Source organism: Gymnogyps californianus, chromosome 5 (assembly GCF_018139145.2).
Source record: "Gymnogyps californianus isolate 813 chromosome 5, ASM1813914v2, whole genome shotgun sequence".
Taxonomy (NCBI): domain Eukaryota; kingdom Metazoa; phylum Chordata; class Aves; order Accipitriformes; family Cathartidae; genus Gymnogyps; species Gymnogyps californianus.
This window is the reverse complement of record NC_059475.1, coordinates 30,452,578-30,473,183: the sequence shown is the minus strand read 5'-3', so window position 1 is coordinate 30,473,183 and position 20,606 is coordinate 30,452,578. Positions and strand designations below refer to the sequence as shown.

The window sequence follows — 20,606 nt, the reverse complement described above, 5'->3', positions numbered from 1 at the left end:
TACTTTTGAAAGTGCAGAGGAATTGGCAGACATTAATTTACCTGGGTACCTGGGGCAGATGCGGGTTACAGAACGAATGCTGCCTGTGCTGTAAGGAACTCGAACCCAATGACTTCCTTCTCTTTTGCAACTGGTGATCTGAAGAGGACCGTACAGCAGTATTTTCGTTTAGGACTTGGGATTGTTTCACACACTCTTCATTGAGCCAGCAGCTAGCTTCCAGCTGCTCTAGGTTTTGCTTGGCTTCCAGTAACTTCTGCTTCTTGACTATCCTTTCCAGCTGGAATTTGACCTTTTTCCGTCTTATGTTTCTTTCTGCCTTTTTTAAGGAGTATCTTCGCAAGAGCTCCAGCTGCACCAGTCTCTTCTTGTTCTGCTGTAGCAGGGAAGGGCAGATTTCCAGCCCAATGGTACTCTGCACCTCAGCCTCTGCATACAGCGTAGACTCTGTTTGCACTGCAAACTCCCTCTGCTGTTGCTGAAGGGCAGCTAGTCGTTTATTCTCATTTATAAGCCACTGCTGGTCTGTAAACAAAACAATGATTGAAAGAAAGTAAAAATCATAGGAAAAACACTGTTCATTACTATCTCATTTCTTAATTTAATCAGCCTTGAGAGCTCATTTGAGAACAGAACTTCTATGCATGCAGAGCAGAATCTTGACAAACCATTTACAGAAAAATGTATCATTGCTGCACTTGATTGATAACTGAAAGCCTCTCCATTGGGATAAGGACTCAGGTAACAACTGCAAGATATAAGCAGGGGCTTGACTGATGCAGCTAAGGAGACTGGTGGATAAGACCTTGTTTGTAAGCAAAAAGTAGAACACATTTCAATTTCTCAAAGATGACACTCAAACATCACCTCAGTTTTGTTCTTAAAATACAGTGAAAGCATTAAAAGGCCTGAGTTCAATTCTATGCACTTTTCAGACATAGGGTATATATTCACAGTAGTGAAGTATGACTTCATTAGCTTTTTACTGTGAAATATGCTACTACTTCTGCTTTAATTATTCTGAAGTCACATGTTAAAATTTGTATGTGTTACTTCGGGAATGAATGTATGTGCACTGAGAGCAGAATTAACACGGGAACTAGAAGAGGAAGCTGTACAGAGCTAAACAGAGCCTCTGTGTTAATGCAGCAAATGGAATTTCACGCACACACTAATCAGCCTTTGGCTAATAAATTCCTACATTTTGAGTGAAGAAATAAGCACCTGTGCAATCTTAAAATGTTACTGACTTCTCATCACAGCATTTGAGTGTTTTACAACTATTCTAAAACAAACATTTCTCTTTGTGCCTTTTGCTCCTGTCCTTTCCTCCTTAACTTGACTGAACCAACAAAAACCACCTGCAAACTATGTCCTGCCACTTACCTTGGCATGCTGAAAATGAGGGAGCCCACAGCCATGCTAAGGAACTTTGTTTAGCACAGGAAATGGCCATTTTTGTGCTCGCCCTTATCGGTGGCAAGTTCAGTAAGCCTGAAGGCTAGACCTCTCTACACCCCAGTTGAAATGTGCCTCATTTGCGGGGGCAGCTGCCAGCTGCCAGTCCTGTGGATGGGCATGCAGCCTTCAAAGTGGGTTGAAGACAAGGCTACAAGGAAGCCACCATACAGGTACCTGCCAGACAGTTCTGCCAGCCTCTCTAAACCCGTCAGGTGGAAACTTCCCAAGCAACACAAACCCTGTGTGGCACCTAGCTGAGGCAGAGCAACCACCACAAATTTACTACCTGTTGCAACTATGGCTGCTCCAACAAGCACTTGCCAAAACAGCTTGATGGGAGCCCACATATCTTGTACATGAGCACTTTAGCACAAAATGTACTTGAAATAAATCAAATACTCTCATGGCAAGGACGCAGGTGAAGCCAACACAACCTTTAGTTACCAGGACGAACATAATTCAAAAAAAGACATGCTCATACCACCAGTCAATGCATATTTTCATAAAATCACCACTCTACTCCACAAAGCGAGTTAGCTTCTCTGCTTTTGTTAATGTCCCCCATATTTCATAAGTGCTAAATATGCTCACAAACCAACTGATTAACCTAATTTGATAATAAAATATGTTACCTCTGCTTACACACTCAGTCTTCTCTAAATATTCAGAACCTGATCTTTGCAGTCAATGGGGAAGCAGTAGAGAACACAGAACACCAGGTTGTTTTTAATCCTGTGTCACGGTTTAACCCCAGCCAGTAACTAAGCACCATGCAGCCGCTTCCCCCTCCCCCCTCCCAGTGGGATGGGGAGGAGGATTGGAAAAAAAGGTAAAACTCATGGGTTGAGATAAAAACAATTTAATAACTAAAGTAAAATAAAATATAATACTAACTAACAATAATAATAATAAAAAATAATTGTAATGAAAAGGAATATAACAAAAAAAAAAGAGAAATAAAACCCATGAAAAGACAAGTGATGCACAATGCAGTTGCTCACCACTTGCTGACCGATGCCAGAGCCACGATCCACCCCTCCCAGCCAACTCCCCCCCGTTTATATAATGGGGATGACGTTCTATGGTATGGAATAGCCCTTTGGCTCGTTCGGGTCAGCTGTCCTGGCTATGCTCCCTCCCAGCTTCTTGCACACCTGCTTGCTGGCAGAGCACGGGAAACTGAACAATCCTTAACTTAAGCGCTACTCAGCAACAACTAAAACATCAGTGTGTTATCAACATTATTCTCACACTAAATCCAAAACACAGCACTGTACCAGCTACTAAGAAGAGAGTTAACTCTATCCCAGCCGAAACCAAGACACCCTGGATGCAAGACTACTTTATTCCATGCAGAGGACGTGCTTAGAGGTTTTTCGGAGTTCACTGGCTTCCATCTGAGCTATGATGAACTGTAACAATCAAAAGAAGGAATTATTGAGATCACCACTACCAGACTGTGTCTGATGGCTTGGACATGTTCTCTTAATGAAGCAGAGTTTGTTCATTTTTATGCTGCTATAAAAACATACATATTCAGCTGCACAAAGCAAACAAAAAAATATTCTTAATTGAAAAAGCAATGTAAAAATCACAGGCAAGGCTCCTTGACAAGCAGACCATTTCTCAAAGGACCAAAGCTTTTCATAGCACTTGAGTCTTACTAGCAGCAACATTTTTTTGGCTGGGCTTACCTTAAATCTGCAGTCCTTTACGGAATAAGCAACCTTTCATTGCTTATTCAGGGGTTTAGGAATTAAGAGGTATTTAAGTCTGATGTGATGAACGAGGGCTACCCGCAGCTCTGCACAGCTGAGCTGCAAGAGAGGAATTTTGGGCTGTGGAAGTTTGCCTAATGTAAGAAATCATTAGTACATAGGCACTGTCAGCATCACTTGCTTGGTGACTACTGATCTTGTTAAACATACTTCATCAGTGATCCCTACCACAATGAGTCTCCTATCCTATTTATATTGGCAGCTCTGCACACAGCACATGCGCAGAAGTAGGAATTCTAACTCTATGGTTACTCTACGGATAAAAGGGAAGCATTTTAGTCATTATTTTAGTTAATTTTTCTTAATAACATTTTAAACTTTCACATACAAAGCTTTTTTCTCAACTCATTTATTTCCAGATCTGTCCTCTTTAGCATGTTTCTAGCAAGCAGAATATTTGGCAGATAAGAATTTCCCTGCAACAGAGCTGCAAGCTCTAAGATGCTAATTAATCTCTGCTTACAAACTTGCCTCTGTCAGGAGCTGACACACAGAGGGCACAGAAAAGGTGGAGAACTTTGGTGGGTTGCCAAGTGAAGAATTGTATTTGGCTGGCAAAAACTATCTGCGTGGCTAAGCTTCGCATGAACACAGTGAAAACAGCAGAACTAGATGAAAGCAGAGAACAAGTCTACAGGGCCACAAAATAAAGGTATTTTGGGGGAATTCCTCTGGTTCTCTGTACTATCTACATATCCTAAGTCCATTTCTGCTACAGCCCACCACCACAATTTCCTTTTAATCTCTTCATTGTGGCTGACATAATTAAAAGATAGCAGACTGCATAAGTTTCGGTCTGAGAAGCTTCCAAAAATTCAGTTTTCTTTTTCCAGGAACCAATAGCAGGTTTTGCCAAGTGGTAACAGTGCCTTTGTAACAGGCATACTTCACTTATCAAGAAACCTGGATCAAATAATTCATTAGAAGACAAACTAGAGAACACTATAACCACCCAATTTCAGTGGTCAAAAAACATCTCAAGGTTTAAAATGTTCCCAAATCAGTCTATAAACTCGTTAAGGGGCAGCACAACCCCACCAAGACATCTTGCTGAATATGTCTGCCTGCATGCAAAGCAGCACCTCTGGGGGCCATGAGCCACTGATACTAAAAAATACCTCTCCAAATAGCTGTGGCTCCACCCTCTGACATAGCTATTTGCCATTCAAAATCTGATCACTGATCTAGCCTTTAGTACTCTTGCATAATGCTGTAGAACTTCCTAGAAATAACTCCTATTTGAACCAAAGCATGCCTCTCTTTTTTTTTAATCCAGTTTTGGTTTAAAACAAATTCAGCAGTGGAGAATGCAATACCACTAATTAATCACCTTTAGGGTAAATAAAACCCGCACCTTATTTTTAATCTTAATTTGTCATACTTCAGTTTCTACCACAGAATATCTTCATACATTTTTCTTCATACTATAAAAAGGCGGGTGTGTGTGGAAATATTGACTATATAAAAGCCAGTGAAACTCTCCTTCCCTTAACTGGGGCTGGGATTTTAGCTCTAAACTTCAGTGTCCCACCTACTTCTCAGATGTGTTTTCTTTCTTTTCATTGTTTAAAACTCACATAGCAACCACAGAAAATTCAGTTTGAGCCGTGGTCTTATGCCATGGCCCTATATTTCCTAATGAGTGAAGTTCATTAAAAGCACATGAAAATGGTCTATATTGTTACAGGTGACATCATCAATGAAATGTGTAAAGAGAGTATCTCAACTGACACATGTCGCTGTCTTGGAAGTGCTGCTTGGTTCCTATCGCATCCTGTTGTTAGAGCCGTTTCCCCTGAAAGCTTACGGTGGAACTACCACAGTCATCTCAATTTCAGTCTCCCAGAACAACTTATTGGATGAAGCACAGGTATATCACAAGAAAAACTTAAAACACAATAGCAGACTTGGTCTACATTGCAACATGGCAGAGTTGCACTACAGATATGAGCAGAGCAAAGCTGCAGGGAGGCAGGACAGGGAGCAGCTTGGGAGACAAGAGGCTCAGCGCCACAGGGGAGTAGCATACTGGTGCTGTCTCTCCCAGCAGTGACCTGCAGAGCTAATTAAAGTGCTGCTGGTGCACTGCGAAGGAGGCCCTTTAGTCCTGTTAATCAAAGCTTAATAACTGTTCTCAAGGGAAAGGCAATTATAAGAGAAAACTAGTAATAAGCCATAATAAACGTTCCACCCATAATACAAAGCATAACTGGGACAAAAACATCAAGAGGACGAAAGAATGCAGTAATGGAAGGGAAGTGAGAGTGGGGAAGAGGCAGGTACCCACTTTCTTGGATCTGCTGGTTGATTAGTGCTTGGTCATTTTCTAGTTCCTGCTCTGCTTTGATCTGTCCTCTCAGGATCTGCTGCTTTAAATCCTCAACATACAGCTGCTGCCGTTGAATTTGATTTCTGTGGAAAGCTTCCTGGTCTCTCAGCTTCTGCTTGTACTCTTCATGCACAGAATCTATTTCTCTGCTGTTAGAAATGTTGACAGTGAATTTAAACCAGAAACAAATATGAAACATTTGTAATAAAACAAGTTATCTTACTAAAGATGGACAACATTCAAGATACTGTTTTGTTCAATAAGGGTGCATTAGGACAAAAACTCGTGATGGTAAAGTAGCTGTGTATATGCATGTCACAGCAGGCTACAAGCCTGTGTATCATAAATGCCAGCAAACATGAAAGCTCTTGTGGTGAAGCAGAAAATTCCATCACCAGAAAGATAATAGCAAAAAGAATTTAAAAAATACTGTCACTTTTCATTTTGCTGTAGGTCTTCCAAAAATGAAATTGGAGAGGGGGGTTGTTTATATGTTATAAAATTTTATAACCACTATATAGGATATTTGTCATCTAAGTACTTCAAAGTGCTTTACATAAATGACAAATATTCTTCTCTGTTTTCAGATCAAAAATCTCCAACATAGAAAGGGTTACAGGCATTGTTGAGATTACACTGACAGTCTCTGGCAGTACCAAGGAAAGAACTTGATCACCCAATTCTCTGTTGGATGCAACAACTATATTAGGTTACTGCTTCTATATTTGGAGCAGAATTGTGATCAGAAAAGTGACTAACCTGTGAAAAACTGCCTTACAGTCCCCTCCAAGATGTTTGGTTCCTAACTGTGTGCCAAAATTTTACACGCATACACACACACACAGAGTAACAATCAAAATCGTATCTATTCTTAGTATGATCCATGATAATATTCAAAATACATTAACCCTCTGAAAGGAATATATATTCTACCCATCCACACATTATCATCAGAAATTCTTAATGGTAAAGTTATATTATATATAAAGGTGATAAATGATCTTTGCCTACTCTTTTGTTTCTAAACACCACATTATTATATGTAACCTCAGAAAATGAAATCTTTAAGTCTTGAAAAAAATTTCTTAATATATTTTACCAATGAAGCAAATGATGTATTCATTATAATGATATATTTATTATACTTTTAAAGAGAGCAAAGGTATCAAAACTCTCAAGAGTCCCTGAAGGTCAAAAGAAAACAAAAATATAATTTCAAAGGGAATGCTTTGGAAACATCATGTTGTTTGTAAAATCTTTACCCATACAAGGTCACCTGTATGAAAAGAGCATTTGACCTTTGCTACATAGGAATTAATTTGACATCTCTATTTAGAACTGTAAGCATGTGTTCAAAGCAACCATTTCTACAGCAACAACTTTGATTCTGTGTGCTAGATTAGCAGGCAAAACAGACGAAACGATTAAGCAGCCAAAGTCTACAAATCTTCTGGAGTATCTTTACATGGAACATACATTTCACTTTCTTAAGAAGCAGTGGGAAAGCCTCACTACATAAAAGCCTTAAGATTCTCAATAATTTACGATATTACTGTGACTCTCTTTCGCTCACCTGAGGAAAACAGAATTCAGTTTGGTTTTCATGTTTATGTAAATGTAATGCTGGTGAGAATAACTGAAAAGGAGCATCTTCTGTTCAATTGTCTGGCATGCTGCAGTCAGAGTACAAACTTTGCTACTGTCATCTGCTAAATGGTTTGTGTCTGTTTGGGACCCACAGGAACAAATTATAAGAATACGCAGCTCCAAGATCTATTTGTCCTTGGCTTGACTACAAAGATGCCAACAATATGTGATTTCTAATTTTTTCCTCTCAGATAAACTTTAATTGATCCCCAGGAAATGGGAGTGGGATGCCTCATTTCTCACTCAGCTGAACTAGGTTTGAATTGACACTTCACTGCAGCACTGAAACGCTCGTATGGCCATTGCAAATCTCCAGCTGTTCAGGTATTTGTAACGCCACCAGCTACCGGGGGACGAATGCAGAGGTTAAAGCTAGACTGGTTAATTAAGGAAGAATCACTTTTCAAACATAGTATTAAATCTGAAGGATCTCGTTTAGGAAAAGCTCCCACAGCTTTAATAACAACTCTGAGAGAGGCTTTCCCTGCATGCTGCTTCCGGGTTATCTTCCATATTTTCCAAGGGAAATGTAATGGAGCAGCCATATAATCTGGAGATTAAAGTACTGATCTGAGACAAAACCCCTCTGACTTTGGAGCAGTTACATCACCTCTGTGCTTTCATGTACTTAGGCTGCAAGGTCTCCAGGGCGAGGACTGCCTCTGGATGCCTATGCACTAAACCTAACAGAGCCTTGATATCAGCTGAAGCCTCTTCTTGCTGATATAATTAATAAACCTTAATAGCAGTTGTAAATGTTAAGTCTCTGCACATACTCTGATGATGGAGTAGTCTTTAACTTCTTTTGCTAATAGACATATAAAAACTCTGATTCCTATGGTGGTATGAAAATTGAAAAATGTGAGTCTAAATTTGTTACTGGACAATTGCGTGACCTTGGGCAAGTCACTTTAGTCCGAGACACGTGTGAAAGCAGCAAAGTACATTCATCCAAGAGGAGTGATGAGGATTCACTGAATTATCAAATATCAGAAAGTCAAGTATCAGAAGAGCTAATTTCTATTCATTTATCATTATTAGCACCATTCTGTATGAGACTGAGGAAACTGAGTAAATCATTGCCAATAAGGCTGAAAAGTGGAGCATGATAGTAAAACAGTAGACAAAAGTCTCGTTCTGCAACGGTTTACTAAAACTGGATAAAATTAAATTTCTTTTACAAAATGTGTCTCATTCTTCCTAACCATGACTTTTAGCTCTCAGCCATCCTTTCCACAAAATCGACCTATCAGCGTTCAAACTGTTGACAAATTGAAACCCAGAACATTTAAGTATATGAAACAACTCAGTGTTGCATTTCAATCAAAAGACGTCACAATGCTTGCAGAGGTGGTTAGGTAACATCTGTTTACAGCTGGAAGAGGGTAACAAGCTCTTCCCATACTTTCCAACAATGCTGAAACCACACCCCTCCTCCATATTATAAAGTATCAGAGAATAAGCAATGCCAACAATGAACATGGAAGTGTGTTGTTTGCTGTTCTCAGCAACACTAGCGTATTCCCTCATGTGTGTGGTAATGGCTTTTTGCTGAACTAACATGAAACTGTAAGATTCTTTCCAACAGGCATGTGTGTTTGCACACAGAGCAGAACACGATGCAGGCCAAACTGATGTTATTAATCACAGCTCCATGCTACGACTACACCCCAAAAAGGCAGAGTACAGAGGCATACCCATACTTCACTTCAAACCTTGGAAAAAACAAAACACGGCACAGCAACCATTACAGTATTATTACTGCTTGTGTTCTGGTGATTTAGCTAGTTGGTACAATTCTCTCTCTAACGTTAAAGTTTTTGTAATAAAATACTGTTGCTGAAGGTATACATAAGAATTGCAGTTCTGCTGCTATTTCAGTGCCTCTTTGCTTCATCTCCTAATTTTTAAAAGTACAAAACAAAAACCAGGCAGGGCAGTAAAGACAGGTCTGAATCCAGAGATTGAACATTAAACACCTTTTTATGAAGTTGCTTCTTAAAGATGGTTTTCTCAAGCAGAACAAAAAGATAATGAAAATTCATGCAGAGCCACTTACATAATACAGGTATGCCAGAAGATGTTTTTCCTCTGGCCGTGAGACTACTGACTGTGAGAGCAAAATGACTGGCTGGTTTGGGATACAGATCTGTCTCTCACAGAAACTGCTGAAACCAAGAACATGAAGTAAGAACGCTCCCTTTCTACCTTTGAACATGCTATGTCACGTCAACACACTCTTGCTGGTTTGTGGAAATAACATGACAAACTAAACTAAAAAATGAGGCGACAATGGCCCAGAAAGAAAATAACAGATTCACACACACTTCATAGCTAAATCACCTAATAGACAATTTAAAGAACCATCAGTTTGTGTAATACATGTTTGAATGATTAAACTAAAAACATAGCAATCCAGTTAACATAAGAATTCAGCCATATTCTGTAATAGGTAGATGAGATCACTTTCTTTCATCTAAAACATCTTAAATCAGATGTACTGTTAAATTTAGACTTGAAATACAGGAATACTATGGGATACAGGAATCAAGCACAGACCAATTTCTGCTACTGCTTGTATTCCTGTCTTCCCACATAAGCAATCTACACTCGGTATGGTTCTAGCAGGAAATAATATACCCTCAGGACAAACATAAGACAAACAGCTTCATTTCTGTAGGTATCAAGACATACCTAAAATCTTGGTTTCACAGGACTGGCACACTCTGGCATACAGCATATAAAAAAAAAGCAACCCTGCATAGAATTTCATAAAAGCATGCAAATTCTAGGTATACCAAATGCAGCAAGAAGTGTCAACAGTTACCCCTCCTCCAAGTAAACCTTTAAAAACAGCAAGTAAAATTACAACAACAGAAAGACACCAACCTTGAACTAAAGATAATCACAAATTACTGAGAAGATTTTCATATTATACCAATGCTGCCGAATTGTTTTTCCATCTCATTTTTCTCTCCACAAAGTTTGCATGACGCATGCTAAATGAGCCATCTGTAAATCCACATTTTTTCCAGCCTGTTTTGTCGTCAGCTCTCCGGGATCCTATTGTGCAGTTCTCCTCCCCTTTTCCCCAAACACTTCTACTGCTGATGCAGAGGCTGGCGGCTGCTACAGCATAATGCAGTTTTCAGTAACTATGGCAGCAATAGCTCTGTGGTGAGGCTGAATGCCTTCTGCAACAAAATCTTAAGGCTCAAACAGAGAAACTCAAGTGAAAATAACCACTGTTGCTAAAAGCTGAAATTTGCCAATTTTCCCAAAGAAAACATCAGTCAAGTTAGCATCCCCATCCTTCTGTCTGCCTAGTGTTCAAGTCCCATTTTTCTTTTACAAATGATTTTTTTCCAGGGGAAGAAGAGTTAATAAAAAAACAGAAAAAAAGATATTGGCAAGGCATTTTGCACCCTTGCAAATCCCAGCACTGAGAGCAATCACAAGTCAGGGTTACAAGCCTATCCACTGATATACATCCACCCCCGCCCCATCCTCCCCCTCCACCCGTGTCCAATCCAGGGCCCTTCCCGCAGGGCCTCAGAGCATCACACAGCAGCAGGCACCACGCAGCTGCACGGGATCGTACATCTGCTTCTGCCTAGTACAGAGGCTCAAACCTCTCCCTTCTCCTCCCTAAAGCAGAGGGAATAGCGATGAAGGAGATATGAAGACCTTGTATTATCACCTCCTCCAGCCTCCTGAAGCAATGCCACTCACACAATTCAAAGCAAAAGCTGGGGGGTGGCGGGCAGGAGGTGGGAACCAGAAATCAGTCAAAACAGCCAGCAGAGTCAGAAACCTTTAGAAATAAGGGATCTCTGGAAATGTACACACAGAGTAATCCCCTTCATGGAAGTTACCACCAGGTGAAGCATCATTTGGATTTCTGATTAGATGGTTTGCTTACAGAAAAAGCACACCTGTGCATTTTTTTTTGTTGGGTTTTTTTTTTAGCCTTTCCATGCCAAACCTCATTTTATTCTTTGCCTAAGCCCCCAAAACAACAGTAAGGCAATGACTTATTTAAGGCAACCCTTTAAATACACTTCTAAAACAGAGCTCTTTTTGCAAAGGAGTCACAGGCACAAGACAGCCACACACTCCAGCAAAGGTCACTGCTGCCTTGCTAAATTCCACTTCAGCTGGAACTACAATCTATCACAGGTTTTCCCCTTACGATTTCATTTATATATAGAATCAGTTAGTTCCCCTGCTAACCCACTGTACGTGATTCTGCTGTAAGCCGTAGCGTTGCTGTAACTGACACAGTGCATTTCTCTGTGAAATGAAATACTTGAGGGATCTTTTAAGAGATGCAAAAGATTTCTTTAACTTTAATTTGTAGAGCACTGAAATTCTCAAATGAAAGCCGTAAGAACTCAGAGTATTATTTTTACAAATATTAGTTGGCCATGTTAACTATACCACATTAGAATAATAATTGTGTTGTGTTCTCCAGCATCCGATGCCATATCTACAGGCACTGTTTCCTTTCCAGTTCAGTAGAATTTCACACATCTTATAAGATGATTACTTTTTTTTTCCAGTTTAACAATGTCGGTATTTTCAAGGAAAGAGAGCTTAAACATGTTCCAAGCAGCTAAAATTAATTCAGTGTACTGCTATATCACTGGACTCCAATGGAACAACTCCTGTTTTTTTTCAAACCAGCAAGAGAACAAAATCAGGGTTTATATTTATATGCAGTATGGTATTAAGGCAATGACAGGAGCAAGAGCTTCATTATCTACTTATTTGTGGTGATGCTATCATATGATGACTGATGCCAGTCACAAGCCTTCTGCGTGTTTGCTGGTTGACAACAAACATCAGAAGTTTGAAGTTCTCGGGTTCTTCCGAGTAGGGTGTACGAGCAAGCAGCCAAGTAAGAGTACAATGAATCACACCCCTTTTCAAGGAAAGTTTCATGCTTAAAGTCTTAATATTTGGGTGCAATGGTAGAAATTTGTTTTCTCTCTCATTTCTCAAAATATTTTAACATACAGTTAGAGGTTGAACTGGTAATTCAACCCATGAAAAGCAGATGAGAAAAATGTCATCATACTGACAGCATGGGAGATAAGACTGTAAGTAATCATTACCATAATATATATGTTCATATGTTCCAAAATAAAAAATCAGAAGAAAGCAAAGTACCATCAGTTCCTGATTAAAGAGTACTTAAACCCATGGAAGCCCAACAATTTCTGAATGATTTTTGTGTGCAGCTGCTGTGCTTCTTTGCACGAATGAACCACGTTCTATGCTAGGACTTCTTTTTTGGACTCTTCCATAAAGCCATTTTCTTCTCACCAGAAGAGAAACAAATTTGGCCAAGGAATTTTCAATGTACTAATGAGTATACACAGTACCTACTACTGACATCAAATTTAATATATTTTAGGGTTCTCATATATTGTAAATTGGTGGCAGCTTCAGCGTAAACCCCACTCTAGTCATAGCTTTAAAATACAGGTTACACATGCAACAAAGGTGCAAACCATTTGCACAAGATCAAGTATGAAGAAAGAACATGGTTGCAGAGACTTGCCTATAACTCAGCTGCATGTACAGATTCTTGTTTCAGTATGATAAAATCAAATTAAAGCTTGAAGCCTAGTTTGCGTCTCTTCTGGAGGAAATCAGTGTAGCATAGGAGAAACACAAAGCTAGAGGGGCCAAAAAAGTTCAGCATAATTTAGAGACATTAATATTCTTACCTTAGTTCAGGAGAACATTTGTTTTCTTTACAGTTTCTACATTTTTGACTGTAAAAGTAAAAATAAGAAATCATAAAGATGTTAAAAAATAAGGCAAGAAAACTTCACTGAACCCGATTATACACAGAGATGTTATTGTATTTTTCAGTAGAGGAAGACTCTAAGATGCAGATTGCTAGCAGCTGGGAGAGCATCAAGAACTATCAAGTGAGAAGGGGGCGAGAGAGACACACATAACTTGCCCTGTTCTTATATTTTCATCTAAGCATCTCTTTCTGACAGAGACAAGACCCTGCACTAAGTGGACTTTTTACTGATGAGCAAATAAGCACTCCCTGTAGTCCACTTAGTCCTGTATTACTGTTTGCAAAGCACCTCAGACACACCTTTTAGTACTTGACATTGACATTTCTTCACGAAAGCTGGACATCTGAGAGACCACATGTATCTGGTTTTATTCTCATATTATAGGTCTTAGGCTAGATGTCTCAATCATAACCCCCTCCATGAGCAAAACTACTTGTCTGGACAGAAACACAGGCTTACTGGTTACTGTAAAGGAAGGCTGAGTGGACCAATTCAGTTTACTTTTGCCAAAAAATTATTCAAGAGGAAAAAAAGACCACTGGATTATGTAATGTGAAACACAACTAATATTAGACATAGTTTATAGCTTATTCCTGTAACAGATGGACATTCATAAAAATCAAGCAAATGCAATACCATAATGCTTTTCATTTTCACTGAAGTAACCATTTGAAACACTATAGGTAAGTATGAGGGTAACGTTAAGCAATGGAATATGCATAGTCCTATCCAAGTAATCAAAAAAAATTGATCAACACAAACAAATCTGCTCTCTGAACGTGGTCTGGAAAAAATCAATCAGAAACGTTCTTCAGTTTTGTCAGGTTAAAAATGGGAAAACCAAGTGCAATTCTGTGCTAAACTGTTCACAATGCTTCGGGATTTCTGCAGGTTTTTCTAGGACCATCAACAAATTTCTGTGACAATAGCTCCACCTCTGATGTTTATACCCAGGTAAAGAGTAACTTGGTATCTACTTTTGAAGGTCATTAGACAAACTCTTATTTTTAAATTCTTTATAATTTTCACAAAGAAAATAACAGCAGTGATGTGTAAAATGTATCTCAGTAAAGAAACAAAATGAAGTACCATTTTGTATAGAAAGGTATCACTGCAGCAAATGAAAAGCAAATGCAGAGATTAGATACATTAAAGAGAACACATAGAAACACACTATCCAAGGTGGAAAGCAAGCCACTCGACTAGAAGTACGAAGAGACTTTCAAAACAGAGATAACATTTTATGCTGGTAAAAACAAGATGAGATACTTCCTCTAGAAAGAGATAAAAGATTCCCAGTATGTTACCACACCAAAAACATTCTAGCAAGAAGCAGAACTATCAACAGATATGAATGAGAAGATGGCTGTTTCTTGCCTTTAACAGGTCAATTGAATGTGCCAGGCTGAGAGGAATTAAAAAAGAGAAAGAACCCAATTACATTTAATTCTGTGATATTCTGTTTTCAATGTTATGAACTGAAACACAGGAAACATCTTAATTCATTTTCCTGATACATATTAATCACTGTCTTCATCACACCAATCCTTTCCCTTTCAGAAAGGCTCTGCCATGAAAAGCATACACTAGACACTGTGAGTACGAGCAGCTCTTCAACATTTCGGAAGCAGCCTACGCCTTATTTACTGCTCAGTTTTAAAAAAAGAGAGAATCACAATGGCTTTCTGAGATGAAGGGCTCAATGAGGACTTGAACTAAAGAGAATTTATGAACAAACAAACCTTCTGATTTCCACAATAAATTAGCAGGGAAACTGAATTGGTAATAATTACCTTGGCTAAATCATATCTAGAAAAGTCCATTCTGTGCACTGAAGTAAGAATATTGTAAAAACTATACATTAGCTCATAAATCAAAACAGCTATAATGCAGATGTGCAAGTGAACTGAATTAAGGCTGACAGTCTCATCTGAGGCATTTTCTTGATTGTGCATCAATATTCATCGTGCATCAATAAATAATTTTTCAGGTTTGTTGCCTGGATATCATAACACTGTGTCAGCTGGCCAATGCATTTTCTCGGACACTTTTATTTGATCACTTGAAAACATGATGGGACCTATTCTATATACAACTTAGTTTTGTCTGAACCAAGTCCTGGTTTCAGACATCATCCCACATGAGAAACTGTTTGTTTGTTTGTTTTAGACTTACTTGTCAAGAGGAGAAAGGATATAGTGAGGAGAATGGGTGCAACTTCCATCCAAGTTGAGCCAGTCCAAAGCCCCACAACTCAGAACGGGTGGGGTTTCATTAATCTACAAAACACACAACATGAGAACAGGAAGAAAAAACATCACAGCAACCCAGGAACTTCCAAGTTATCATTAATACCGCCGTTGCTAACTACTGTGTGCAATGCTGCATAATTCCTCCCATGGGAGTTTATAATCTCACTTACACTTCTGCTTAGTCTTTGATAATTTGCAAAATTGCTAAGTATTTATTACTGAGTACGCCTCATCTTGTAGCTCTGTTTTAATGTACTGCATGTTTCATTAATCAAGAAATTAAGAATGAAAACAAATGGAAGTTAAGCCCCTTATCTCAACTACAGAAGTGCGTACAAAAGGACAGTTGAGCGGAAAGTATAAAACGTTACTACATGAAAATCCATTTTAAAAGGTAGATTCTTGCCAATATCAGCTGGTAATATGGTTATGTCCTAAACCAGAAAATTTACATTCTTTAAGTTAGGTTTTTTAGTTGTATATGCCAGTCATTTTAAGAATCATCTGATTTTTTTGAAACATTATTGAACGAGCTGACCAAATAATATCTTGCAGTAGTTAGTTCCTGAGATTAACATACCAAGAAATATTTTATCTATTTCTGATGTACGTAACAATTAAGCGCTTTCAGAGTCAACAATACTCAAGCACTTAATCCCATAAATTTTCCATTTCTTCTAGTATACCTCATTTGGGATGGTGAAATGACAGCGAAAGAAGATAATTCAAAAAATTATCAAATGTGGGAAGATTCTTAACTGGTCTTTTCACTGCGGCATTCTGCCTTTCTGTTTCAATCCTACTGTAGTCATGACTAGAAATAGGAAACACTAAATTATTCAAGGGATCTGCATCATCTTTTGCTAAGCACATCTGAAAGAAGCACTAGTGTCTTCCCACAAAAGGTTTAGTGTCATTACAGACCATTAGATGGAGGAAATGAAGCAAGTGAATACGATGATGAGAAGAAATATTATCTATATCACGCTTGCTTTTAAGAGGGAAAATAATTAGGAAAATCAATGAAGAATTAGGAGAGAAAAATACAGTTTTAGAACTTACTGATCTTCTTTGTCTTAAGATAGCAGCTTCTGCTGGGTGATTGAATCTGAACTTATGAGACTTGCCAAGGACAACAAGGGCCCCTGTGAAAAAAAATTAATTAGAAATCTACAGAGACATAATTCATCAAAGATTTGGTCCCTAGAATGTTAGCAGTTTCTTAACTCCAGTATACAGACTACAGCATATACAAACTACTACAGAATAGTATGTTTAAAAAAAAAAAAAAAAAAAAATTCTGACCAACAGCTTTCTGACCGTCACAGAGCATAGAACTATTTTTAAAATTTGCCCACTATGGAACAGCAGAGTTATCATTCTGTAATGACAGCATCCAAGCAAACTAATCTTGGAGATCTCTGCAAACTCAACATAACAGTAAATTCCCTGTTCATATTAAAAACCAGCATGACTTCATATCAAAAACATAACCAACCCACTGCTGGAAACTTGTTTTTACACTATCTTTTTAAGAATCCAGATCACTGCAACTTCCCAGAAACTGGATTGGTTTTTTTTATTTTAAACAACCTGAAAATATGGGAGCCTGATCCATTTCATCTGAGCTCATTCACCATAGCCTATGACTCCGTGGCTAGTATGCTCCACCTAAACACACTGAAAAAGTTGAAGGTCATTTCAACCATATTACATAATTGCCAAAAAACCACACCAGTGGTCAGCTGGGTTAGAGCCAGTCTCCACTACTTTCCACAACAGTGCCTCTGACTACAGGTCTTCCCTTTTCAGAAGGCTACAGACTACTGCTGCCAAAAGGGGTCTTAATATTGCCATCTATGTCTTCATTTTACTTTCTGTAGGGTACTTAATTTATTTGTCCCAGTCTGGAAACTCTAGCCATGGATCAAACCTTGTGGGGCTAGGCAGCAGTAGGAGACTGAGAGACGTATTTCTTAGATCTGCATGAGTTCCATAAATCCTTGTCTCTCAACTCCAGAGGTAAGTTGATTATAACGCAGCATTCACAGAAAAAGCAAGCCTTACCTTGTGACAGACGACATGATCCAGTGACTTCACATCCATTCACAGTGCAGTGTGCGCCCTGAACTGGTCGCAGTGTCACAATCCCACAGTTGTTGTCTATCATACAATGATCCCTTTCAATCCACCGTCCCTGCAAAACTACAATGTATAGATTTGGTTTATCTCGTCTGTTGAAGGGGTTGGGTTTACACTGTTTTCCTCAGAATGAAGTACCACATGCTGTTTGACACTATGACTGCACACTTCATACCTCAGAGAACTATCATGTGCAGAACAAGGAGATTAGTTGTCTTTGATTGCTAGTCAAGTACCCAGTCACAGAAAAAACTTATTTGATTGAAAATAGCGAGATTGCTCTTTTAAAGTATTTCTGGTTCTGGAAAACTATACACTACTTTCTGATTTGTGAGCTGATGTGCAAATTCTTCTATTGTGCTGAATTTTCTTATTGCTATTACGGCATTTATTGTTTATATTTTACTAATCTACTGGCAGAATATAATCAAACTTAACCAAACTTAGCAGAACTAACCAAAGCTGAGATTCCACAAAGTTTCCAATTTCAGTATAAAGTTTCAACTCTCTATCATAATTTGTAGCTCTTGAGATTGACTGTTAAAATTAAGAGCAGAAATGAAATGAAATTTAAAATATTCTGAATCATTTGTATTTTATATCTAAAATACTCTGCCCAAGTAGAGCTGAAAAGCATTTTCAATGTCTCATGATCACTTGTGCCAGTAGTTTAGGATAGAACATACCAAGATTTGGATGTTGGATGAAGATATTTTTAATCCTTAGTGTAGCATTTCACAAGTGGGAAGAAAATTCTGAAGAGATCTCAGTTAGGTCAAGACCATTGACTTTTTGACCTCTTAAACAAAAACAAAAAATAACTGAAAGATTTTAGCCAATTTAAACAATTATTCTCTTCTACTTACCTTCTTCTATAAAGAAAGCTGACAAACAGAAACATCACCTAGGTATTACACATGACAAATGTAAACCTCTTGGTTTGACCTGACCATACCATAAAATAATTTGTAATATCATTCTCTTACCAATGTCTTGATCTTGGTCTGAATCACTTCTTCCAATTTTTGTTGTTCCTTCCTAAAACAAGAAAAGAACTAATTTAAAAGTCAGTTACTGAAAGTGGATTATATATAATAATTAAAAAAGCTTTGGTACAGCATCTTAGTAAATACCTGAAATAAATCACCTCTGAATGACTGAATTGTTTAGAGCAAACTCTATCTACTACTTTGTAATACTTCAGCCTGCTGTCCCCCATAGCGATGCAATTACTTCTTATCCTGCAGCTATGTCAGCTTCTCCTATTATGACTCCAGTAGATGAAGTAACCTTCACTGGATGGACTGTGCTTGAGACAAAAATTTTGAATATGAACACATGTTCTGATGCTTTGAACTTTTACAGTGAGACTTGTTTGCAGAAATAAGATAATTCTTTTTATAAATATCCATGCAGAAGGAACCTGCAAAATGATTATTCAGTTAACCAGGCTTTTCAGATATAAAAGTAACAGAATTCCGAATTTGTAAGGGAACTTTTTCATAGATTATGAATTCTTCAAACTTACTACTAAAGAAGAACTTTTTTCCGAAACTTAAATGACATTTATAAAAAGTCTTCTTGGTGATTATGGTATATAGGCAAGCTCCCAAACTTGAAGATTCAATAACTTCAAAGAAAAGAACTGCCTAGGAACAAAAGTCTCCAGAACAAGCAGACTCAAACCATATCATGGGCCAGTGATGGAAGGGAGACAGTATTCTTATGGTACAGTGCAAGTATCAATAAAATACAGTCATTTAATCAATACTATGAGAAAAAACTACCAAAAAAAGCAATGAATTTACTACCTGTCTAGTATGTTCCATTACCAGTTCTATCTTTTTCCTTAGGAAAACAAAGCAAGATAATTTCCCAGCTCTGAAGAGACACTATACTTGATTATTGTAAACTGATTAGTGAATGTGCTCTAAAATGACTTTAGTGGCAACTCTTTCAGTCATATTAAAATTAATTATGGTCCTTAAACCATTTGATTTTTTGTATTCTAATTAGAATAAATTGAATATGTTTTCTGCTCCAAGCATATTATAACCTACATTTAAAGATGAAGCAAGAAGTAGTAATCAGAAGCCTGAAGACTGGGAAAAGGGAAGCTGTGCATTACTGTAAGATGACGCAGTTATGGGTAAATCACAGTGGTCTTGTGCATCGGAGGGAAAGGGAATGATTATCATTCAGTTCCTCACAGAGCTCAGCTATCTGAACCAACTAACAGAGCCCTCTGCTACAAGCCCTGCTGAGACTCCCTTGCTGGAGAGGCTGAAAGCTGGATTGTGCCCAGTGCCCCTGCTTTGGAGTAATTATCAAGTCACATGTCAGCTGAAACTTCAGTGGACTCAACCACAAAATATCCACCTAGCTTGGCCACAACTTGTAGAAAACTTATGACCCATATGGCCTTTGACTCACCTCACACAATCAAGTGACTTAGCAACATGTATTTTATACAAAGAGTAAACCAATGCCTAAAAGACCTCTTTATCAATTATCTTATTGACTAAGCAAAGGAATAGTTGTTATAATCCCCAAAGAAACTTTTTTCCAATGTGCTGAAATAACTCTCCGGTAATACAATTTAATTCACAAAAGTATATTACAGCAATATTGGCTCATGAAATTCACAATAGTATCCCAGTTAGTGGAGCGATTCTGGGTGAGTTTAAGTACAACTAAAAATTGCAGCTGAGAGCAAGGGTACAGATACAATACAAGCAAACCAACTCAACCTAAAGAAGAAAACAAAACAAAAATAGCCATAACCCAGGCCCGTGTCGATTTCATTTTTTCAAATGTTATTACTGAGCTAATATTTTAAATACTTATACTCTTTCCTAGTTTAATATTGAGTATTCTCCCTGAAAAAGTGAAAGACAGATGATTCAGATGAAATGATCGCACAACTTCACCTTAACATATTGAGGTAGTTCTTCCTGTCTGTTGAAGTGCTTTTACATTGTTACCCTCTTCTGGCAGTGTTTCCTGACTAAGGGTAGAATTTCCAAGGCGCATAATAGAACCATAAAGAGTGAGATTGCTTTCCTCCTTCAGTTTTGGGAGTACTCCAACTTTCTAAAAAGTTTGTGAAGTGCATTTTTTCTAAAACAATATAAACAAATCCCATATTTTTAAGCTATGCAAAAAGGTCAGTTAA

At 38.1% G+C, this 20,606-nt stretch overlaps 1 protein-coding gene across 1 annotated transcript in view; it reads right to left on the bottom strand.

Moving 5' to 3' along the window:
• STARD9 (StAR related lipid transfer domain containing 9) overlaps positions 1-20,606 on the bottom strand; it is a 119,954-nt gene that overhangs the window by 23,662 nt on the left and 75,686 nt on the right. The window contains exons 18-24 of the mRNA XM_050897062.1: positions 18,418-18,469; positions 17,357-17,494; positions 16,352-16,434; positions 15,213-15,316; positions 12,951-12,998; positions 5,527-5,717; positions 42-525 (exon numbers count right to left, since the gene is read on the bottom strand). Of these exons, the coding sequence (XP_050753019.1) occupies positions 42-525; positions 5,527-5,717; positions 12,951-12,998; positions 15,213-15,316; positions 16,352-16,434; positions 17,357-17,494; positions 18,418-18,469 (1,100 nt within the window). The remainder of the gene's footprint in view (positions 1-41; positions 526-5,526; positions 5,718-12,950; positions 12,999-15,212; positions 15,317-16,351; positions 16,435-17,356; positions 17,495-18,417; positions 18,470-20,606) is intronic.